The 25,825-nt window shown below is 35.6% G+C and overlaps 1 protein-coding gene across 1 annotated transcript; it reads left to right on the top strand.

The window, feature by feature from the left end:
• Nucleotides 1-235: 235 nt before the first annotated feature.
• On the top strand, nt 236-24,128 carry LOC125669608 (probable global transcription activator SNF2L2). Its single transcript, XM_056161768.1, has 34 exons — nt 236-348; nt 2,154-2,289; nt 2,384-3,149; nt 3,252-3,455; nt 3,634-3,940; nt 4,034-4,160; nt 4,793-4,966; nt 5,147-5,320; nt 5,650-5,832; nt 6,926-7,050; nt 7,149-7,212; nt 9,265-9,318; nt 10,011-10,060; nt 10,213-10,357; nt 10,464-10,627; nt 10,721-10,898; nt 11,015-11,143; nt 11,263-11,376; nt 13,781-13,894; nt 14,168-14,275; nt 14,433-14,566; nt 14,683-14,825; nt 14,939-15,126; nt 15,351-15,581; nt 15,692-15,769; nt 15,864-15,971; nt 16,077-16,187; nt 16,340-16,545; nt 16,738-16,843; nt 19,996-20,097; nt 21,387-21,558; nt 21,808-21,851; nt 22,088-22,174; nt 23,913-24,128. The coding sequence occupies exons 2-34, from the start codon at nt 2,191-2,193 to the stop codon at nt 23,922-23,924; spliced, it is 5,001 nt and encodes a 1,666-aa protein (XP_056017743.1). The 5' UTR covers nt 236-348; nt 2,154-2,190; the 3' UTR covers nt 23,925-24,128.
• Nucleotides 24,129-25,825: the final 1,697 nt, after the last annotated feature.

Here is a 25,825-nt window from a genome sequence, read left to right on the forward strand (position 1 = left end):
TAGCACTTCAATTTCACTAAGATTTAAAAAAAAAAATGTAACTTTAACAAAATGTGCAAAAGTAAAACTGAGAATTCTAAAAGCGTTTAAGAATATGGAGTTTTTTGCAAGTTTTTGTTGAATAATATATAAAAAATCTCCCAAATTATTGAAGAAATATAAGCAAATTGAGACCAAGTGTGATAAGATATGCATATGTCGATGGATATGCAGGTTTTCCATTAGGATATTTTTCCGTAAGTTAGTTGCCCCCTTTATTGAGTCTGCGCTTTGTTGTGCGCATACGCTTTGTGCCGACGAAGTGATAAAAAAAATCCCAATATTTGGTGTATTTATCTTTCATAAGTGGTAAGTTTGACTAGATTGAAATTTTTATTGTATTCGGTTTGTATTTACAGTAGGCGAGCTCAAAAGTAATTTGTTTTAGAAACCAAAGTCACTCGTCTGCCAAATCATGGCATTGTTTCTGCGTTTTTTCCGGTCCAGGGTTTCGTTTCATTTAAATGTTACTCAGCTTACATTAATCTCAGCGAGATTCGTCGAGGCTGGATATTTGGACTGACGCCTCTTCGGAAGAGGCGTCAGTCCAAATATCCAGCCTCGACGAATCTCGCTGAGATTAAGCTTACATATCTTCACTATTTGTAATTTTCAGTTCATTTTCATGAACATGCTTCCCACGATTTAGCTTGCAAAGTATATGAAATAAAATAACTAAATTTAGGGGTGTATGCATCATAGGTGTCATGTTAGTACTCCGAGTTTATGCGAGTCCACTTCCACCAACAACACGATCGGATTGTACCTTTCTGGTGCTTTTTAATTTTTTTAAACCAGTATTGTTTGTTTTTAACTTTAGCTTATGAATTGGATGTACTGGGGAAAAGTGCTTGTATATTGTACAGAAACTTGTATGTTGTTACCATGAGATTTTATCTAAAGGTACAGGTATTCCAAATCACTTTTTACATTTTGACTGCAAACATTGAAACAAACAAGTTTTTATTCGTTGTTCGGTATTAACATAAAGTTGGTGAATATTAAACAGATCTATGATATGAATTCAGTTGGGTGCGTATTCTTACCATGTATAGAACCCTATGTAGAAACCCATAAATACCCCCATAGAATCCCATAAATCCCCCCCTAGAATGCCAACTGAAAAAAACTAACCCCACTTTATATAAAACTGAGAATTAAAAATTAAAAAAAATAATAACTAGTGTATTAATAGTACATGTATTATTTCGATGTCAAATTTTAAAGCATACAAATGACGGACCAATCTCTTTGAATCGTAACAATAGGGTATATGAATGTTGTCTATGTATACTTGTATAAATACATTTCTGTAGCACAACCGGGAACACCCCCTCCCCTTTTTCTTCAACAGAAAATTTAAACCATCTGTTCAGTCATATGCCAAGTGTAAAGTAAACACTTGTAACATTTCTTTGATTAGAATACATGCACAGTGCTTGAATCAAAATTGTTTGCGCTTTAAAGATATATTCTTTAAGATATTCTTTAGACATTAATAAGAGACCCCCCCCCCCCCCCCCCCCCCCCCTTGCAAAATGAGAAAAATATATAAACTTGTCTTCCATAAAACTTTGAAAAACTAATCAATGTAAACCCCCCCCCCCCCCCCACGATTTGGTAATGGTTTAAAGGGGGAGGGGGTTTGAATATAAAAGATGTGTGAACAAACTAAAACTGCACACTGCAGGCTTTTAGGTGCATAGTGGTAGTTAGGATATTGGCTTGAATTATGAGCCTTGTGGTGAGAACAGGATTGTTAATTTGTCTGTGTAAAGTTCTGATATTTTACAAGATTCCAATTTAGTACACATCCCAATATTTATGATGCTAATATTGTGTTACTATAGTGTCTTCTTTAACAATAAAAGTTGTATTTACTGAATAGCAGTGTAAGTCTTTTATTTCAGACAATAAATCAATGTCCAATAACATAAGTACAAAGAATAAGGTGTTTTATAAAGGTATATTTTCCATTTATAGGGCTTCATAACACTTTGGAAACATTGTAGATAATAGATGTGTCTGGTCTTTGTTTTCTACATTTAAAATGCTAGCATATGCATTTGAGAATTATCACCACTTGTTTTTCAAAGTACTAAAATATTTTACAGCTGCTGGCATCACGAAATACAGAACATATCAAGTGACATGGCCTCAGGGGATGATGGGGGGATGATGCGGGCCACTCCCCCGGGTCCAGCATATCCTCCCCAGCAACAGCAGGATAATGTGCAAAAAATTCACAAGGTAACATTGGTTATAGTTTTGAATATTAAATTCAGATTACTTCTTGTCTTTAATAGTAGTATCATTTAGACTTAACAACTTTGTCTTTTTCAAGGCCATGAATCAAATGGAGGAAAAGGGAATGCAAGATGATCCAAGATATGCACAATTAGCAGCTATGGCTGACATGGCTAGAAACCAAGGAATGTCTGGCCAGCATCCTGGTATGGGCCATCAAAGAATGGGAGACTACCAGGGCAACATGATGCAAGGAGGTCCACCTCATATGATGAGTGGTGGATCTCAAAGTATGGCTGGAGGATCACAAAACATGGGTAGTGGCCAGCAGAACATGATGCCAGGAATGGGTGGTCCCCAGCACAGAATGGGAGGTATGCAACCAATGCCTCATCAGGGGCAGAGTATGAACCAAGGAATGACACCACAAGGTCAAACAATGGGACCACAAGGTCAAAGTATAGGTCAAGGAATGCCACCACAGAGTCAAGGCATGACCCAGGGAATGCCACCACAAGGACAAAACATGGGGCAGGGAATGCCACCTCAAGGGCAGAATATGGGTCAAGGAATGGCACCCCAGAGTCAAGGCATGGGTCAAGGATTGCCAAATAGCAACCCAGCAATGAATAACTCGACAATGTCTGGCTCTAACACTGGAGGAAGTTATAGTCCTATGGGTGGACAAGGGATGCATGGAAATCCCAACATGGCTGGCCAGGGAAATATGACAGGTTCTCAGTCAATGAATACTGGAATGGGATCAAATTCACCACATCCCATGCCACAAGGCAGCTCCATGCAACACAAAATGGGAAGCAACATGCAGCCAATGGGAGGTTCTAACAGGCCAGACCAACAAGGTAATTGGTATTTTAAAAATGGTTGTATTTGCTGTAATCACAATTTTGATATGTACATTCAATACTCTTATCATGTTTTAAAATGATATATGATGCCCATAGGACAACAAGGTATGCCAAATCAAATGGTAGGACCAGGAGGATCTCAAGGTTCAGCAAGGCCAATAGCTTTTAATTCTCAGCAACTGTCACAGCTTAGGGCTCAAATTATGGCCTATAAACTCCTGTCAAGAAACCAGGCTATTCCAGATAATATTCGAATGGCTGTAGAAGGCAAACGATATCCACAAATGCAGCGACCGCAAGGTATGTTTTTGAATTTAAAAGGTTTTTGATTTTATGGAATAATGGTTTGCATACAAAAACTAGATATTCTGAATCATGTTGTGTGAAGTGGACTTATTTCCAAGAATTTTCAATGTTTTTAAAATACATAACAAATATCAGTTGTACATGTATTGAATTTTATTTGTTACCTTAACAGATTCGAGTGGTAGAATGGGACAACAGCCAGGGCAGGTTCCCAACTCTCAAGTCTCACACAGTCAGTCCTTTAGCTCTGGATATTCAGGAGGTCAAATGACGCAAGTTCCACCAAACACTGGTGCTAGTCAGCTCCCCCAGAGACCTCCAGGACAGCAGCCAGGTGCTCATACCCAGACAGGACCTCAAGGGGCCGCTCATCCACCATCTACACAGTCCATAATGCAACAGAAACATAGCAAGATTGCGCCTGTTTCCAAGCCACAGGGACTTAATCCAATTGACCTACTGAATGAAAGAGAAAATAGGTACAAAGAAAGGTCTGCTGTATAAGTTGGGTATGCTTTATGAAGACTGAAGATTGTTTGTTCAAATATACATTGTCTCTCAAATATTTCCAGAATTGCAGCTAGAATTTCATGCAGAATCAAAGAATTGCAAGATCTACCTGCGACAATGCCAGAAGATATGAGAACCAAAGCCATGATTGAACTGAGAGCTTTGAGGCTCCTCAACTTTCAGAGACAGGTTACTTCTATAGTCATTAAAACCAAAGTCATAGCAAATGTTGATCTTTTTCTTAATTTTTTATTTACTCACATTTCTATATTAAGAAACCTAAGTCTATTTTATTGATTTTTATGCCCCCGTGATCGAAGATCGGGGGGCATATTGTTTTTGTCCTGTCTGTAATTCTGTCATTCTGTCTGATACTTTAACCTTGCTAATAACTTTTGAACAGTAAGTGATAGAGCTTTGATATTTCACATGAGTATTCCTTGTGACAAGACCTTTCCGTGGGTACCAACATTTTTGACCCCGTGACCTTGACGTTTGACCTACTTTTTAAAAACTTTAACCTTGCTAATAACTTTTGAACAGTAAGTGATAGAGCTTTGATATTTCACATGAGTATTCTTTGTGACAAGACCTTTCCATTGGTATTGAACCTTTTGACCTACTATTAATTTTTTTTTTTACATTGGTCATAACTTCTAAATGGTAAATATTAGAGCTTTCATATTGTACATGAGCATTTCTTTTGACAAGATCTTTCTACTGGTACCAAGATATTTGCCCTTGTGACCTTGGCCATCTTCAGAATTGGCCATTATCGGGGGCATTTGTGTTTCACAAACACATCTTGTTTTTTTTTACAGCTAAGGAGTGAAGTGGTTTCCTGCATGAGGAAAGATACAACATTGGAGACTGCTTTGAATACAAAGGCATACAAAAGGAACAAGAGACACTCTCTGCGTGAAGCCAGAGTCACAGAGAAGTTGGAGAAACAACAGAAAATTGAACAGGAGAGAAAGAGAAGAGCCAAACACCAAGTAAGATCTATTGGAATGATAATTTGGAATATTAGAGGTTGTAAATTTAATTTAGTACCAATTTTATTTAAGGAAAAAACAAATGCACGAAAGTAATAACATAGAAAATTCTTTCAAATAAAATGCAAGGCATCTAAAATTTTATGCTAGATTGTACTACATGATTGTTTTATTTTGTAGGAATATCTTAATGCTGTTCTGCAACACGCTAAAGACTTCAAAGAGTTCCATCGCAATGTCACGAGCAAGATAGGAAAACTTAACAAAGCCATGATGGTTCATCATGCTAACACAGAACGTGAACAGAAGAAAGAACAAGAGAGACTGGAGAAAGAACGTATGAGAAGACTTATGGTAAGTATTTGACTGTAAAAATAATTCCCAAGGCTTTTAGATTACAAGTATTTACATCACAATTTGAACACATATTTTGAGTAGACACACCTGTCACTTGGTTCAGTCATACTGCAAAAGTGGTTATTTACGTGTGGGGGAAGAACAAGGTATGATTGTGTACATTAACAGTTACTGTGTATTTTCCCCCCACACGTAATGTTGGACATGGAAAACACGAGTCTAACCTCCCAGCGTAAATAACCATATTTACAATATTATTAATATAGAAGTCTAACTTATTTACACAGAGTCTGGTGTTCACTAATGATTGAACTTTTTCCCTTCAGGCCGAAGATGAAGAAGGTTATAGGAAGTTGATTGACCAGAAGAAAGACAAGCGTCTTGCCTATCTGCTGGCTCAGACAGACGAGTACATTTCTAATCTGATGACACTGGTGGCTCAGCACAAAGAGGATCTGAAGAAGAAGAAACAGAAAAGGCGTCGAAAGAAGAGGGATGACAAGACAGAGGTATGCATACACATTATTTGATGATGCATTCTGTTTCTGAATTAGAAAAAAATTATGATACAGGATCTTTGGAGTTATATGTACTTTATTTTACATATGTATACTAATTTGCACTATATCTCTACAATGAATTTTTTCTACAATTTATAATGAATTTCGCATTGGAGAAGCAGATTACAAAGGATAGTATTATATCCTTCCAAATATTTATCGTAGTGTATGGTTTAAAATTTATCATTTCCATAAAATGCAGTACAGAAAATATGCAGGTACTTAACTCTTGTTTTATCATTGATACAAGTTTCATGTTTTATTATTGATACAAGTTTCATTTTGAAATCAGCTGACTAAATGATAAGGTCCAGATCAAATTCAACTTAACATAAACAAACAATTTCATGAAGACTTGGTGTATTTTACATGTCAGAGTAAGTGATAACTTATGTTTTAAACATTAAATTAATTTTTGATTAAAGTAAACATTGGAGTGGAGGACATTTGAGTGAATTGATTTAAGAATGAAAAAAGGAGACATTTGGAAAATAAATTAACCTATTTGATCAAAATTAAACAAACCTTGTAAAAAGAGAATACAAATTTGAATGAAAATTTTTGAAACATTGTATACATGACATGCACAATATCTCTTCTTTTTACCTTTTTCTTACAGATTTGTTTCGTGTTTGATTTTTTTGATAAGAATTTTAGCTGAAATGTTATATAAAGTTGGATTTCTTGTCATCATTTAGATGAATGAGGTGATATGCATCATATGTGCATGTATTTTCTTAGTTAAAAAATGATCTAAATCATTAATATACTCTTTGTCTTTGAAATGCATCACCTCTCTGGTTAGCTGTTTGTATTAAGGCATTAAGCTGGCAATCTTCTGTGTCCACAGGATTTTTTTGATTTTTTTTCTTGTGATTTTACACAAAATTGCAATTTTTTGCTACACAAGGCAAAATTTAACATTTCCAATACCACAACTTTACTATACATGTCATATTTATCGTGACAATTTTGATTGCTGAAAAAATCATATTCATGTCGGTATTGATTAAGAGATGTGAAATTTTGTCGGCATTTCCAGGATGGGGATTCTAATATGAGTGAGTTGAGAGTGTCTGTTATTGACACCACCACAGGAAAAGTGCTCACTGGTGATGATGCCCCATTGTCAAGTCAGCTGGAAGCCTGGTTGGAACTTAATCCAGGGTAAACGATACAAACTTTATTCTATACATTTCAACATGAGGATATAATTCAGGTGATTGGCATATTTACTGTACAAAATGTTTATGGCTATTCTACAGGTATGAGGTTGCACCACGTGATGATGGAGAGGAATCTGGATCAGGAGATGAGGAGGAGGAAGAGGTGAGTTATAAATTTAAAGAACAGATACATAAAAACAATAATGCATTTTCAAATGAGCTTTTTGAAAGGTCGTGGGTTCGAGACCTGGCCGTGGCAGGGCTGACGTTGTGTCCTTGGGAAAGGCACTTTACATGAATTTCCTCACTCCACCCAAGTGTAAAAGGGGTACCTGGCTATAGACAGTGAAAGATATTGTTAGAATTAGTGCTCTAGCGCTTGTAATGGCAGCTTGCACTGTATGCTTCCTAGGAGGCTGAGAGAGTTCTAGATTGATATAAGGTCTGCCTGGGTAATAATATGCATTGATTATTGTAAAGCGCTTTGAGCAGCATACACTGGAAAAGGCGCTATATAAAACTAATCATTATTATTATACCCCCCGAACGAAGTTCTGGGGGGTATATAGGAATCACTCTGTCTGTCTGTCCGTCTGTCTGTCTGTGCAGATTCGTGTCCGGGCCATAACTTCTTTGTTCTTTGACTTAGGCATACCATATTTGGCACACAGGTAGATCACCATGAGACGATGTGTCATGTACCTTCATGACCTCTATATGACCTTGACCCTTGACCTCAAGGTCAAAATTAAAGGTTTTTTACAATGGATTCGTGTCCGGGCCATAACTTCTTTGTTCTTTGACATAGGCATACCATATTTGACACATGAGTGTATCACCATGAGATGATGTGTCATGTACCTTCATGACCTCCATATGACCTTGACCCTTGACCTCAAGGTCAAAATTAAAGGTTTTTTACAATGGATTCGTGTCCGGGCCATAACTTCTTTGTTCTTTGACATAGGCATACCATATTTGACACATGAGTGTATCACCAGGAGACGATGTGTCATGTACCTTCATGACCTCCATATGACCTTGACCTCAAGGTCAAAATTAAAGGTTTTTACAATGAATTCATGTCCGGGCCATGACTTCTTTGTTCTTTGACATAGGCATATCATATTTGACAAATGAGTGTATCACCATGAGACGATGTGTCGAGTACCTTCATGACCTGTATATGACCTTGAACTTTGACCTCAAGGTCAAAATTGATTATAGAGTTTTGACATAGTCATACCATAAGACATGGGTGTATCACCATGAGACTATGTGTCATGTACATTCATGACCTCTTTATGACCTTGACCTTTGATCTCAAGGTCAAAATTATAGGTTTATGCCATGGATTTGTGTTTGGACTATATCTTCCATTTTCTTCTACAAATGCATACTATATTTTTACACTCAGGAAAGAGGTAATTTATACCTATTAACAACACCCTTTGGGAGATTGGGGTAAGCGGGGGGTATTCTTAGTGAGCATTGCTCACAGTACATCTTGTTATTATTACGGACAAGAAAACACTGTCTACATTTCAAAATAAGGGTAATGGTAATGCTAATGTCAAATTTTCTAAGTAATTATAATGTAGTGCATTACATTGCTATGTAATTGACCCCAGGCCTGATTGATACTAAATTGAAACTAAATGGATATTAAAAATGAACAGAACCAAAATGGTACCAGGGGTAGGGATTTGGGTTCCAGGGTTGGGCTAAAATCATAGGCACTCACATCATGGCTAATGTAAATAAAGACAACATAAACTTTACTATACACTGTTTGTTAATACTGTTTATGTGAAACTTAGGACTGCAATGATAAGCATGACCCCCAAATCCTGGTGTAAGGGGAGTAACTGCAAAATATATACAAGTATCCTCATGTAGCTTAGATTTAAGTTTGCACACACCATTACCCCTGGAGTTTGGACAATGTTGCAAGAGGTTGAAGGGAGTTTAATTTTTTCTTTAAAATCTTCTTAAGAACCAATAGGGTACAGTATGTGAATAAATACTAGAGTCTACAAAGTATATTTTCATTTAATGTAGAGTTACTTTAACTCTTGAGGCCAGGATACATCATAACTGGGATTTGATATTTTTTTGTGAGAAAATTTAGTTGTCTATGTAAGTGATGTGGTCCTTGGGCCTTTTAATTTTTCATGTACCTACCCATGGTTTATAAATTGTCTGTTTATTTTAGCTGGAACAAGACGGTTCATCTTTACTTCCAACACCTGACAAATCTTTGCCAAAGGTATACTACATATATTCATATGTATTTTATTGTAAAAGTTTTCTACAAATGAGATACGATTTATTTCATATCATAAAAAAAACTTGTCAGATTCTAATGTGAGTAATACCAAAATGTGTTATATACATACATGATAGAGACTTCTCATATTTCAGTTGTCATTTTGATATGTATATTGCATTTAATATATGTTTTGTTCTTTTCTGTTTTCTATGCTTGTATGTATGTTGAGGCGAATATATTCATAGCAATAGGGCTGTTTGCAATCCTCATTCCATAAATAAAGCATTAGATTTACTATTCATATGGAAAAAGTATTTTATCCTCGTTCCTAAATGTATTTTTTACAAATAGTACATTGTAACAAAATAATGATATAATGAAAACTTCAATAGTGCATTAACTACACAGGGTAAGGATCTTGTGCCCCAAATAAAGACACATATGACTGACTGCAAGTAAAAACAAATGTGACCAAGACTTAACATCTAGAGATCAAAGGTTTTAAGACATTAGGAGTTTGAGAAATATCAGGAGTGAATTTGCTTAGTTTGATAAGAAACGAATTGAGACCTGGACCTGACTTTAAGAGATGAGTGAAGGTTTCAAGAGATCAAAGTTTGTCTTAGATGTCAGAGTATTGAAGTAGGAAATGAGAGATCTAACATACATGTACATGTCTTTCATAACAGCTCACCAGCCCTGATGATATTGATGAAAATCTAGCCCAAGTAGTCATACAGTAAGAGCTTGCATTAAATTATTATTTGTATAAAGAAACCATATCAGTTTATGTATTCCATACTTATATAGAAGGTTCTTATGATCAAAAGTTTTGTATAAAGTTTACTTGTTGAGTAAATCTGTTATGTAATGTACTTTGATTATTTACAGCCACGCCTCTCGTGAAGTGGATGACGAGTACCACCGCAGTGCAAAGGCAGAGGAAAAGAGCTACTATGGAGTGGCTCACACTGTCCATGAACCAGTCTCAGAACAAGCAACCATCATGGTCAATGGCAAACTGAAAGAATATCAGGTATATCCAATGAAATCTACATGCATGTTAACAGTACAAAATATATTTTCAGAAAATGCAGTTATTAGTAGGATTAAAATACAAAATGGTAACTTTCGTTTTGCAGATTAAAGGACTGGAATGGTTGGTTTCTTTGTATAACAACCATTTGAATGGAATATTGGCTGATGAAATGGGTCTTGGAAAGACCATTCAGACAATTGGTCTGATTACCTATCTTATGGAAAGGAAAAAAGTCAATGGACCTTTCCTGATCATTGTGCCGTTATCGTGAGTTGAATTGTGAAAAGCATACAAATTATATGAATATTTAAATGTTTACCAAGTTAGTGTATTTTAGCTGTATTTTGAAATTTGTCGTAGAACATTATCAAATTGGGTGTTGGAATTTGAGAAATGGGCTCCTTCAGTGATTAAGATTGCTTACAAAGGATCTCCTACAACCAGACGCTTATTGTCACCACAACTGAAAGCTGCAAAGTTTAATGTGCTTTTGACAACATATGAATATATAATCAAAGACAAGGCTGCTTTGTCTAAGGTAACTTTGAATCATATTTCTTTTTTACATAAGTTACATAATAGTATTTTAAAAAGTATTCAACAGTCTGTAGTCTAGTTAATGCTTTGCTGTACGTACTATGGTAACTTTTACAGTTGAGATGGAGATACATGATCATTGATGAGGGACATCGTATGAAGAATCATCACTGCAAGCTGACTCAGGTGTTAAACACCCATTACTGTGCTCCCCACCGTCTCCTCCTGACCGGGACACCTCTTCAGGTATACATGCATCTTGCTAACATATCCATGTGTGTTATATGTAAACAGAAATCTGGTTGATATAAATGTTTGTTTTATCATCACAAATTAGAACACCTCATTTTGTATTTTTTAAACAGAACAAACTTCCAGAATTGTGGGCCTTGTTGAATTTTCTGCTGCCAAGCATTTTCAAGTCCTGTTCCACATTTGAGCAATGGTTTAATGCACCATTTGCCATGACTGGTGAAAAGGTAGAATTATTTACTTATAACAGCTTTAAAGTGAAGAAATTTTAGATGGGAAAGCATACTGATACAGTGAAACCTATTAAGTAAGAAAACTTCAGCTTCAAGTCAAAATGGTCCTTGATGACAGGTTGGCCAGTGACAGCTTTGGGTTTGATATGAGTGACCACTTCAATTTGCCAGACTTTGTTATCCCTACTCACTGGAGGGTGGCAGAAATATGGATAGTGTGTAGTTAAGTATGTAGGGCTCATGTCCACTGCATAACGAGTCTGGATTTGAGCTTTCCCTCATATTAATTCTTTTTATTTCTCTGGCTCTTTCTCCATTCTCAGAACAATCTATATAAACTTTCATTTCTGTGACTTAGAGATTGTTCTCTCATACGAGTTGATATTTTTTATATGGAATCAGCTTATCATGGTTTATAGTGTTGATATTTTTTATATGGAATCAGCTTATCATGGTTTATAGTGTTGATAGTGGAATAATCTGACAGGACAAGAGAATTACAGATTTGTGTTGTATTGTTATCTGTATTTTAAAAGATATCACATAATGATTCAGATTTAATCCCAAAAACAACATGCTCACTCAGAATTACATATATGTAGAACAAATGTTAGTTTCGAACTAGGCTGATGTGGCTGTCATTTGGATTCAAGATGAAGATCAAAGGTAGCCTTCTCCTAATTATGATTAGCAAAATGTGAAAATTGGTATCTTTACATCAATTATAAATAATGGCTTTCTTTTAATTTGACATGTATATTACTTTGAAATGGAAACCTGATATACCTTGTATTAAAGGGTATTTCAAACAAATGCACTTTAAGATAGACTCAATATTCTTATGGTTTGCAAACTTCTGTAAATATTTGTCCTTCACTTTGTGTGTAATATGTACTGGAAAATGTATCAGACCTTCAGAGTACTACCCCATATAAAGCAATTTTTTGTTTTAATTCTGTTTTACTAGTCTTGAAAAAATCTGGTTACCGTGGAAAGTGAACATATGGTTTTTCATGAAGACTGATGTAAATTCTGTGTAGTCCAATGGACTAGGCAAAAATTACAGAGTATAAGAGTTCAAAGTTTAAATTTCCCTTTGAATATGAATAGACTGTTGATCAAGCTGTATAATTCCATAAGGAATTTTGGCATCTTTTAAATTCTCAAATACACTATTCATCTGATAGCATAAAAATCCAAGCCTTGCATTGTACTTTTAAAGCAATGAAGTGTAGAGACAGGTTAATGTCACCTGAGCTGAAAGCTTGACTTACCTATTCAAATAAAAATTTATTGTCTGTCTCTGTCACCTTTTTTTTTTTTTAGTTCACCTGAGCTGAAAGCGAAAGGCCTATGTGTGTTTCTTTAAATTAATTTGTATTTTATTCATATCTTTGGTTGTGTTTATTTTTGGTAGCATCAAACAAATACATTTCATTTACAATGCTTGTGTGGAAATTCACGTTCTATAAATAGCGCTAAAATTAGAACGGGGAAGACACATTCCAGAGAAAAGTAGTCCCGCGTGCTAATAGTGCAGATGAACTCTGGACAAAAAAAATTTTGACTAAGAAATCAAACGAATTTTTCATACAGTCAGCATTATTGTTAAGTCATCACTTTAAAAGTTATTAAATGATTTAAAAATTTCATGAATCACTGGGTCAGAAAACAGGAAATTTATATGAAAGCTTTCTGACATAGAGTAGATTCAAGTTTGTTCAAATCATGGTCCTTGGTGGCAGCTGTAGGGTGGGGCCACAATAGTGCATCCAAGTTTTATATGCTGATATATATAGGAAAAATCTTTAAAAATATCTGTTGAAATATTTAAGCTAGGGCTGTATACCATTGATCCCCATAGTCAGGGCTGGGCCTTAATGGGGGTTTAAAGTTTTAGATTTGTATATACATACATGTATACTTTTTCAGAACCAATAGAGTATAGATTGTCAGATATATGTAAATATGCAAGTTAGCTGTATCCCTGTATAGTGTAGATTCAAGTTCACACCATGGTCACACCTTAGGCCAGGTTGGGCCTTAACAGGGATTTAAAGATCCAGGATGGGGCCGTAGTATGTTATTTACTCCATGCTCTAAGTGGCCAGGTAGGATCATAATAAGGATTTAATGTTCTACATAGGAAAACGCAACTGCTCAGATGAGGAATATGGCCCTTGTTCCTCTAGTTTTAGGGGTTATTGCTATGAAAATATGGTCGCTGGTTACGTTTGACAGGTGGTTGCTGATGACCGTGTTGTGATATAGTAAAAATGGTTGATGAAATCAGAGAGTGGTCTTTAATAGACAGGTGGTATCTGATGACAGTGCCTGCTCAAGAGATTACACTGTATATTCATGTTATTCATATTCTTGGTACTTGTAAATTTCCCAGGTAGAGCTGAATCAGGAAGAAACCCTGCTGATTATTAGGCGTTTACACAAGGTTCTGAGACCTTTCTTGCTCCGTCGTCTGAAGAAAGAGGTTGAGTCACAGCTTCCTGACAAGGTAAATTAAATCAGTTTGATTAAAATAATTAGCAAGTAGGATCTGAACGATTAAAAAACTAGCAAATAGTATCTCTCTGATTAAAAGATCTAGCAAGATCTAGCAAATAGTATCGGTCTGATTAAAAGAACTAGCAAATAGCATCGGTCTGAATAAAAGAACTACCAAATAGTATCTGTCTGATTGAAAGAACTAGCAAATAACATCTGTCATTTGAGTTTTGTCGAAAAAAATTCTTCCATTGCTTACTATTCCACTGCTGTTTAATTGCAGATTGAGTATGTCATCAAATGTGAGATGTCTTGTCTCCAGCGATGTGTTTACAGACACATGCAGGCAAAGGGAATTCTTCTAACTGATGGATCAGAAAAAGATAAGAAGGTACCAAACCTATTCAAAAAGTATACGTATTTCAGTTTATAATTAATATACACTGTACTGTACCTATATTTATATGAGGGTATGAATGAGTACAAGTACATAGTTAAGAGTCACTGATTGTTCATTACAGTATAAGTTTTGATATGTTTTATTGTAGGGTCGTGGTGGATCTAAAGCTATGATGAACACTATCATGCAGTTGAGGAAGATTTGTAATCATCCGTTCATTTTCCCACATTTGGAAGAAGCCATTGCAGAACATCAGGGAGGCACAGGTGCCTCTATTAGTGGGTGAGTGTGATTTATTGCTTGTTCATGTTTTGCACACAATGCTTCATAAAATCATTGTAAATTCTGTTTTGCATCAGTCTCAGCTGTGTGAATAATCTGAACAATTACTTTTATAGACCAGATTTGTATCGAACTTCTGGAAAGTTTGAGTTCTTGGACCGAGTTCTGCCAAAACTGAAGTCTCTAAACCACCGAGTCCTGCTCTTCTGTCAGATGACATCACTGATGAGTATTTTGGAGGATTACTTCCTGTACAGAGGTAAGTGAATTATGAGGTGAAATCTTATTCTAAATCAAAAGGGAATTACAATTCAGTATACATATTGAATAAATTTTCACTGCAATCCTTAATAACATTATTATATTGTATAGGATATAGATACCTGCGTTTGGATGGAACCACGAAGTCTGAGGATCGTGGACAGCTGTTGGAACTGTTTAATCAGAAAGACTCCCCCTACTTTTTGTTTTTACTGAGTACCAGGGCTGGAGGCTTAGGTTTGAATCTCCAAGCTGCAGACACTGTCATAATTTATGACTCTGACTGGAATCCCCATCAGGTAAATTCCAGGGAAACTTCTTATACATGTACATTGTTGAATACCTGCATGTTTGATTTTTCTAAATTCAGTAGAGAATTTGATGTAAAGCAATGTAGCTATGGCTCAGAAATGGTTTTATAGTTCCATATTGAAATTTTTTTTTAATTGAAATGGTACTGAAAATGGTAAGTAATATTGGATTTTAAGTGAATTTAAAGCATTTTATTTATCTTTTGCGATAGGATCTACAAGCTCAGGACAGAGCTCACAGAATTGGACAGAAAAATGAAGTCCGGGTGCTGCGTCTAATGACTGTGAACTCAGTGGAGGAAAAGATCCTGGCTGCGGCTCGCTTTAAACTAAATGTGGATGAAAAGGTCATCCAGGCTGGTATGTTTGATCAAAAGTCCAGGGGCTATGAACGACAACAGCTCCTACAGTCCATTCTAGAACAGGAAAATGAAGAAGTGGAGGTCAGTTTTGGATTGGATATGTTTCCAATACAGCTAAATATTTTGTGAAGACTGTTATTTACATATATGTAAAATAAGCTTCAATGGGTTCATTTTCTGTGATGTTTTAGGAAGAAGATGAGGTTCCTGATGATGAAACGATCAATCAGATGTTAGCTAGAACTGAGGATGAGTTTGATATCTATCAGGTAATGTTAGCTTCACTACACTAGATATATACATGTACATAGCGTCTTCTACATTTGGAGGTAACGGAATGCATGAATTTTCATTTCCACATAGAAAATGGACATTGAGAGAAGAAGAGAGGAGGCCAGAAATCCAAATCGGAAGCCCCGTCTGATGGAGGAAGATGAGCTCCCAACTTGGATTTTGAAGGATGAGAAAGAGGTTAGAACTTTAAACTACCGGATAAGATACACTGAATGCATTTCTTATCATGTGCATGCCTATGTCAACTGTAAAAACTAACAATTTTTTTTATCTTTATTTTAGGTTGAAAGATTGACTTATGAAGAGGAGGAGGATAAATTATTTGGAAGGGGATCTAGACAGAGAAAGGAGGTGGATTATTCAGATTCTCTCACTGAAAAACAGTGGATAAAGGTAAAGTTAATGTACAACTTTTGAATTGATGATGAGCGGAAAAAAAATTTGATTTGCAAACTTGCATGGTGTATAAATCTGAACTTTACAGAATACCATTCTGTTATTTACCACTATCTTAAAATACATAAATTGGTATCTGTACTTTGCAGGCCATTGAAGAAGGTAATTTGGACGAGGTAGAACAAGTGAAACAGAAAACTAAGAAACCTAGAAAGAGGAAGGCTGAAAAGGAAGAGGAAACAAAACCAAAGAAGAGGCGAGGTCGTCCTCCAGTGGAGAAATTACCTCCCAACCCACGCAAACTGACTTCTGTAATGAAAAAAGTACTGGATGTTGTATTGAACTACAAAGATAGGTGGGTTTTAGTCTTTATAGAAATATCATTTTTGGAACATATCCAACAGTATGTTTATTGTTTAGTTTAAAATAAATAAATGTAAAGTAGATTTCTGAAAATGTGAAATTCTAGTTGCATTTTGCAAAGTAAACTTCATGTATGAAATGTGTATTGAAACTGACTTCATGAATCACTTATTTCCGTTTTCAGAGATGACCGAGTTTTAAGTGAAGCGTTTTTCCAGTTGCCATCAAAGAAAGACTTGCCAGAGTACTATGAGATCATTGCAAAGCCTGTGGATTTCAAGAAAATTAAGGTTAATAGTTGATCTTTCATGCTGTCTGTCAGTTTCATTTAATTGTACTAGAGATATTAAAGGTTCCTCTTCCCACTAACTGACTGACAGCAATTATGTCTCTCCCTAAAGAGATAGAGACATTGACCTCAGCACAAATGTCCATCTGTCTATCTCAAGATCATGTTCCCCTCAAATGGAATGGCTTCAAACTTCAGTAAAGCAGAACCTCAGGAAGTCAAAGTCGATTGGACTTTTAAAAACTTTCGAGATCTGGTGTTTCAAATTACTTGAAGTTGAATTCCAGTATCACTTATCATTTTGATTAATGTTTTTAACATGAAGTGCATGCAATTACAATATGCAGTTATGATATTACTGCTGCAAATGAAGTTTGACTGCATAGACTGTACAGGCTAATCATTGAATATACCCAATCTGTCACTTTTATGTCATCAATGTTCAGATTTGTGTGGTGCTAATTAACAAAGCAGCATGTTGTTTATTCAATACTTGCATGGAACCATCAGCAGACAATGGTGTATGTCTGAAAAGGTGTTAATTTCACCTAGTTGAAAATACACTGTGTAAATCTGACATAGAAAGCGACAACGTGGTGAACAGTTATGTTTAGAGGACCAGAAATCGACCTGACTTTGACATAAACCAAGTATAAAATAGTTGAGATAACTGGAGTATTTAAAATAATGGGGTTTGAGATATCAGAGAATTTTCAAATAATCTATTTAAGTAAATATGACTGGAACTGCTTAATCACTTCAACATTTCTGGATTGCATGACACATCTGTTTTCAATCTACTGAAAGTTACATGTATGTTACTCTGACGTAATAGGTTGGCATGATGCTAAATCATGGTCATATCACCAAGGTAACAGGGCAGTCAGTGAGATATTAAAATCAAGTATAGGCTATAACTTTGTTCCCCAATAGTGATTTAGTATAATAATGGCCATGACTCATCAACTTCAATGTCACAAGGAAATGAGATTTTGAAAATGTGTTTCTCTATAACTTTACTTCCCTTGTATGGGATGACATCAACTCTATGTTGTTGCCCATGATTTGAAGGCAATCTTCACAATAATTATTTCTAAGCACTACCCCATATTTAAAGCAATTTCACAAGGTCAACAAAAAATCTGGTAACCAAAGTTATTGGGCTAGTGGTTTTTTGTGAAGGCTGTATATGTGTCATGTAATCAAGGTCACAGGACATTCGTGTAAAGGTATGTACTGATCTTAAAGGGACATGGACACGATTTGAGCCGAAAATATTCAAATTTTATTTTTCCATTTTTAATGTTTAGAATGCTTAACTAAGGTATTTCTAATGGTTAGCAAAAATTTGAATATCAGTTGTCAAGGTACATTAGAGATACAGATCTCATAATTCCTTGTAATGTAAACAAGGCTTGTGCCATGTTTTTGTTTATATAGGTTAAATGTACATGTAAAAGTTCGTTTAAAGCAGATTTTTTCAATTCACAGGTTAATTCTGAATACAATCAAATAGTTTCTAGTGTTTGGCACATCTCATTTTCTTTTAAACATACTATTTTCTATGAAGCCATATATATGTAAACAAAAGCATGGCATGAGCCTTGTTTACATAGAGTTGCGAGTGCTGTATTTTGTTTATAACTCAACAACTGATATTCAAATTTTGGTTGACCATTAGAAATACTTTAGATAAGCATTGTAGACAATAAAAATGGAAAAGTAAAATTTGAAATTTTTCAGCTCAAATTGTGTCCATGCCCCTCTAAGGTCAATCATTTCATCAAGGTTAAGGTGGCTCACTACACCCTAAAATAGTTTCTCAAATCAGTACGAATTCATTTATTCATAAAAGATATGATGATATATAATAAGTATAAATGCCAAAAAGACAGAAAATATTCAAATTTGAATAAGAATTTGATTTTCAAAAAAATTATTTCAACACATATGAACAAAAGACTCTGGCGGATTTGAACTCGAGATCTGAGGTTCACCAGCCCACAATGCTTTAACCACTGAGCTATGATGATAGACAAACAAATCGATCGATACAAATAATATCACAAAACATTTAAATTGCCATCTTGTGACGTAGTGTCTTAAAGAGTATAAACTTTAGTGTAGTGTCATAATGGCTGTAAATGCGTGGTGTTGTGGTCTGTTAAAGTGCGCCAGTTATGGCCCAATCACCTCCGACTTCAGCACTTAGGGTTTCTGTTAGGGTTACCTCTCCCTTAGCCTTTCTCATAAATGGGTATCCACAAGGCAGCAGAGCTATTTGACCCATAGCTGGGTCAAGGCTGATGAGTGCTAGGGCATATCCACATGCTGGTGGGCCTACACACATCATCTCTGGGGCCCTTGCTGCTCCGAGATCCCCTTTCGATTTAGCCTGAGATACTAGATTCCAGTTGACATGCATTGTCACGGAGAGGCATTGAAAGGAGTCTTGGTAGTGTAGAGGCTTTGTACTGGCAAGGCAAGATTTACACACTCGACTCACCATTTCACCTACAAGTAGGCTATAGCCAGCGGCAGCAGTAGATCTACAATTTTGATCCCCACCACACTAGACACATTTCACTACCCTGTGGTGAGACACCAACACACAGCTTTAGTGTAGTGAGCTACCTTAATTGACTGGAGTTTTTTTAGTGACCAGTTATAATGAAGTACATAAACATATATACAATTAATCAGTGTAAAAAATATCAAACCAAAGGTATATGATGAACTTCAGTCAGTTTCTTGTCAAAAAGGTCAGGATTATTGGGTAGATTAAGTGGGAGGTATAACTTTGTATCTCTTATAACATATACTAAACATTGACATAACACAAGTGCACATTTTTGCATTGATTTCTTTAGGCCAAAAATAAAAATTGATTTGTTTGATGTACTCCGACCGACCCTTCAAATTTGCTCCTATCCGATCATTTTTTTCAGCAATTTTAAATTTCTTTAATTTCATGACATTAAAAAACAAACGAACAAAAACACCTACCTACCAACCCACCTTGAAAAATGTGGGTCGGAGTACATCAAACAAAAATATTTTTAATGATGGCCTTATTTTAAAAACTGTTTCTGTTGTTGTTTTTTCTGAAATCAATGTATTTTTATTTTTAAAAAGTTTTTTTTTTGGTTACAGCAAAGAATAAGAGATCATAGGTACCGTAGTTTAGATGATCTGGAGACTGATGTTATGCTTCTTTGTGAGAATGCACAATCCTACAACATTGAGGGTTCTCTGGTTAGTAAATTTTACATTCTTTTTTGAAATCAAGTCCTATTGGGACCTTTATATACATTACATATATTAATAAGATATTTGTGATAAACAATGGATAGATTTTCAAATGAAAATACTTTTGCAATATGCATGGTTTGTCTTTCAACCTGCAACATCTTAATACCCATTCTTGATTTTTAGCTCGCGAACTGAAAACCCAAGTGAGCTTTTCTGATCACTTTTTGTATGTCTGTTCGTAAACATTTAACATTTTCTACTTCTCGAGAACCACAGGGCAAATTTCAGGCAAACTTGCCACATGCTTGGGTAAAGAAGGTTTAAGTTTGTTAAAAAAAAAACACGCTCATAATCAAGAATTAGTAAAATTTTGTGGCATCTTTGAAAAATATTCTTCTCAAGAACCACTGAGCCAATTTCATTCAAACTTGGCACAAATCATCCTTGGGTGAAGGGGATTCAGGTTTGTTAAAATGAAGGGCCAGTCAAGGATTTTTTTATGGTCAGTAGAGGGCTGAAATTTGGCCCCGTTTCCAATGCTAAAGAGCAGGTGTTTTTCCCAAAAATGATGCCTTAAAATTCCCAAATGATGGATGCTTTGATGAGAATATGCCATGAGGCGCCATCCAACTTGGTGCCACTCTGTTGCAAAACATTTTTGACAGTTTTTTCTCTGCCAAAGACCGGAAATTAAAGCTTGTTTAAGCCACATTGATAATGTAATATCAAATGGTTAACTTTTTGCTTGTTTTTCTTATTTATTTGTATGAAACAACTTTCCAATTTCAATCAAATATTGTTGTTTTTCCCAAACTTGACAGCCCTGGCCCCTGGATTCAAGGGGTAAAAATATCCCTGCCAATTCTCCCTCCAAAGGGGAGATAATTTAGAAAAAGGCAGAAATGGGGTGGGGTCATTTAAAAATCTTCATTAGAACCCCTAGGCCAGAAAAGTTGATATATATGCTTTCTGAGATAGTGTAGATTTAAGTTTATTCAAATCATGGTTCCCGGGGGTAGGGTGGGGCCACAATAGGGGATCAAAGTTTTCCATGGTGATATATATAGGATAAATATTTAAAAAATCTTGTCAGGAACAACAGGGCCATGAGTAAACATATTCAATTTGCAAGCATTCCCAGGTAGTGCAGATTCGGGTAAAATTATTACCATTTCTAGCAAAAACTGATTTGGGATTTGAGGATAATGCAGAATTTAGCATCTGAACCAAACATAATGAATTGATGATGAAAAAGAATCTTTGAAACCTATGAATTTGATTATCTTTTGCAGATTTATGAAGACTCCATAGTTTTGAAGTCAGTGTTTACAAGTGCAAGAGAAAGATTAGAAAAAGAGGGAGTGTCCTACTCAGATGAGAACAGCAGTAGTAACGAGGAGGATGAAGGCGAGGAGGATGAAGGGAAGGGAGAAGAGGAGGATGAGGAAGATGATGAGGAGGAAGGTAAGGGAATTGTTATTTTTGTGAACTGCAGCATGGATTTGTTTTCACACTACTGGTTTTAGTTTTCTCGAAAGAAACAACACATGTATTTAATCTGGGTTACATTTAAAGTCATCATTATCATTAAATGATTTTTTAAAAGACTGGTTGCAAACATTTTCATAGCGGTATACATTGGTATGTCGAATAATTTTCGATTGACATACTTTATTTGTGTATAATGTATAGACTGGGAAAATTGTTTTGCAGGACATTCTTCAAGCAAGAAGCACAAAAGAGATAAATCTAAAAAGGTACCATGTCTTCAAAAATATTTCTGTTTAATATCTGTTATTTAGGAATAAATGCCTAGACATTTATTCCTTATATTTATATTTTTCAGTACATGTATATAGGTGTCTATGTCAAATTAAAAAGTTTGTTCTTTTTTTTAAAAAATAAAATAAATTCCATGGAAACAGCGTAGGTTTATTACTGACTACACATAGGTAAATATCATCATATTTAATTTTATTGATTTTAATGGCAGAAAAAAGAAAAATCAGATTCCAAAAAGAGAAAGTCTCGTTCCAAAGCGAAGCCAGTTATCAGTGATGAAGACGAGGAAACAGATGAGGTGAGATGCTGTCCAATTCAAAAGATTTACTAATAATGCGTTTACATTGTGTATATCATTTGAAAGATTCTTGAGGAAATACATAACGTATATGTATGACAGATGAGAGATGAAATCTGCAGAACAGTCTAATGGTTCATGTAATCTTTTTATGCCCCCTTTTGAAAAAGAGGGGGCATATTGTTTTGCACCTGTCGGTCGGTCTGTAGACCATGTGTTGTCCGCTCAATATCTTGAGAACCATTCACTTGATGATAATTATATTTCATATGTGGGTTAGTTATGAGTAGAAGAGGATCCTTATTGTTTTTCAGGTCAAAAGGTCAAGGGTCAATCTACTCTGGACATAGGAATATAATGTCAGCTCAATATCTTGAGAACCCTTTGCTTGAAAGACATCGAACTTGGCACACTGGTACATCCTAAGGAGTAGATGACCCCTATTGATTTTGAGGTCATATGGTCAAGGGTCAAACTGGGCATAGGAATATACTGACCATTCAATGTCTAGAGAACCCTTTGCTTGACAGACATCAAACTTGGTACGCCAGTACATCTTCAGAAGAAGATGACCCCCATTGATTTTGAGGTCACATGGTCAAAGGTCAAGGGTCAAACTGGACATGGGAATATACTGTCCGTTCAATATCTCGAGAACCCTTTGCTTGACAGACATCAAACTTGATACACTCGTACATCTTCAAGAGAAGATGACCCCTATTGATTTTGAGGTCACATGGTCAAAGATCAAGGGTCAAACTTGACATGGGAATATAATGTCTGCTCAATATCTTGAGAACCCTTTTCTTGACAGACATCAAACTTGGTACACTGAAACGTCTTCAGGAGAAGACGACCACTATTGATTTTGAGGTCACATGGTCAAAGGTCAAGGGTCACACTAGACAGGAATATACTGTCCGTTCAATATCTTGAGAACCCTTCGCTTGACAGACATTAAACTTGGTACACTGGTACATCTTCAGGAAAAAATTACCCCTATTTATTTTGAGGTCACATGTTTAAAGGTCAAGGGTCAAACTGGACATAGGAATATACTGTCCGTTCATTATCTTGAGAACCCTTTGCTTGACAGACATCAAACTTGATACACTGGTACATCTTCAAGAGAAGATGACCCCTATTGATTTTGAGGTCACATGGTCAAGGGTCAAACTGGACATTGGAATATACTGTCTGCTCCATATCTTGAGAACCCTTTGCTTGACAGACATCAAACTTGGTACACTGGTACAGCTTCAGGAGAAGATGACACCTATTGATTTTGAGGTCGCGTGGTCAAAGGTGAAGGGTTAAACTGTACATAGGAATATACTGTCCGCTCAACATCTTGAGAACCCTTTGCTTGACAGACATCAAACTTGGTACACTGGTACATCTTCAGGAGAAGATGACTACTAATTATTTTAAGGTCACATGGTCAAAAGTCAAGGGTCAAATTGGACATAGGAATATACTGTCCGTTCAATATCTTGAGAACCATTTGCTTGACAGACATCAAACTTGGTACACTGGTACATTTTCAGGAGTTGATGACCCCTATTGATTTTTAGGTCACATGGTCAATCCACTCTTGACATAGGAAGATATTGTCTGCTCAATATTTTGAATTGATGATGCTACTCTCAATTAAATGATGTGTGTGTATATAACCCTTTTCAATTTTGCACCATGGGGGGCATATGTGTTTTACAAACATCTCTTGTTTTCATTATAGGACTACGAGTAATTAGCTAGAGAATGGCTATCAACATGAAGATAAAGAACGGCCAGGTGCTTTGTGATACTGAATTGATTGGACTACAAACATTTCTTCATAAAAAATTATATTTCATGTAAAGTGTGTTTAGTTATATCAAATGTCATGTGTGTAGAGACAGATTTTGTTGAAACAGTGCAATGATTTTGTAAATAAAGTGTAGTAGTAATTGTTGCTTATCTTCTACTTGTTTTAATTCTATTGGGGAGATTACCTGACCTACAGGTTATTTAGGTAGTATGATTAGGTCTGATGCAAAAGATCAGGCAATGCCATGAATGCATCCATCTTGTGTAATTTTTTCAGAATTGATGGGGACATATATAACTTTTTAAAATAAAATGTATTCTATATCAAGATGTGTTTGTGAAATTTTGTGTCTCCTTTCTAACACGGCTAACTACAATTGTTTTGTTTTTACCTGACCGTTCAATTCACCAAATACATGTGCTTAAAGTCTCAAACTTGTGTAGTTTAAAAGTCATAACCAAGATCAAAGTTGCAGGTGTACTCTGCAGTAGATGAACTAAATATATGGTCTCTGATCCATAATCTTGGAACACAAAATGTCCATGCTGAAGTGCTTGGACAACATAATGCAACTCATGCTAACAAAGCAGTACTCGATGGAAGTATTCCACCACATATTCTACCAATCCTTGAAACATGGAGTTGCAGATAACAACTAATTAGAACCGATACGTAAACTTTTAAAACAAACTATAGGCAAAGTTTTGTCAAATCAAAAGAGGATCTCGGAATAAATGATAACATCACCCACAAAGTAAAAAGCAAGCACCCAGATGAATACCTCTTGCAGAAAGCACTGAAGCTGAAGTATAACATTCACTTTTGTATTGATTACCAGAAATTGAATAGTGTAACTATCAAAGACTCTTATCCACTCCCAAGGATTGATGAATCTTTAGATGTACTCCAAGGATCAAAATGGTTTTCAGTATTGGACCTTCAAAGTGGATTTTGGCAAGTTGATATGCACCCCATCAGATAGTGAAAAAACAGCTTTGTATCAACTAGTACTCTTTATGAGTGAGTTCTGGTCCGGGTCTTTACGAGTTCTGCACTATGCCATTTGGTCTTTGCAACAGTCCTGCAACCTTTGAAAGATTAATGGAGTGCACCCTCAGAGGACTCCAATGGCAGGCTAAAAATTGTCTTGATATACATAGATGATATCATATTTTTAAAAGAGTTTGATACTCATCTTGAACAACTTATAAGAAGTCTTACAAAGAATAGGAGATGCCAGTTTGAAAATCTCCAAAGAAATGTAAAATATTTCAAAAACAATTTAACTCAAATATTAACTGAAAGAGCTTCGTAGTTTTCTTCGAGCCGTCTCTTATTTTAAAAGATGTTTTATTGAAGGATTTTCTACAATTGCCAAACCACTTATCAAATTAATAGAAAAAGATTGCTCAAAAGAAAAAGATGTGCACTCTTCAGGACTTGGACAAGGGATCCCCGTGAGTTACAGACGAAAGGGGGACGTCCAGATGTATTGAATTTATTGTAAAATTACATTTCATGGCAAAATTTTATTAAGTTTGGGGTATTGTAATGAATTTGGGTAAGTAAAGATTGTGTGGGTGGGGGTTGGACTTTATATGTGTATATTATGATAGTTGTTTAGTATGTGGTATTTGTAATTTGAATACCTTAAAATTTGACATCGAGAGGATACATGTAATATAAATACACTGGTTGTTATTTTTAAAAATGCAGAATTATCAACTTTTATGTAAATTATGGTTAGTGTTTGGTTAGTTTTTAAATTTTGGGTTCAATGGGGGTGTTTTGGGGTAAAAAGACCTACCCTTTCGTTGCTTGTCGCACGTGCGACGACTTGT

This window comes from Ostrea edulis, chromosome 4 (assembly GCF_947568905.1).
Source record: "Ostrea edulis chromosome 4, xbOstEdul1.1, whole genome shotgun sequence".
NCBI classification, from domain to species: Eukaryota; Metazoa; Mollusca; class Bivalvia; order Ostreida; family Ostreidae; genus Ostrea; species Ostrea edulis.

What these genes read in the sequence shown, in the direction of transcription:
- LOC125669608 (XM_056161768.1), top strand. Translation starts at nt 2,191, where the DNA reads ATGGCCTCAGGGGATGATGGGGGGATGATGCGGGCCACTCCCCCGGGT. An exon ending in TTGCCATGACTGGTGAAAAG is followed by an intron (nt 11,377 to 13,780) that starts GTAGAATTATTT and finishes TAAATTTCCCAG; the next exon opens with GTAGAGCTGAATCAGGAAGA. An exon ending in GATCAGAAAAAGATAAGAAG is followed by an intron (nt 14,276 to 14,432) that starts GTACCAAACCTA and finishes GTTTTATTGTAG; the next exon opens with GGTCGTGGTGGATCTAAAGC.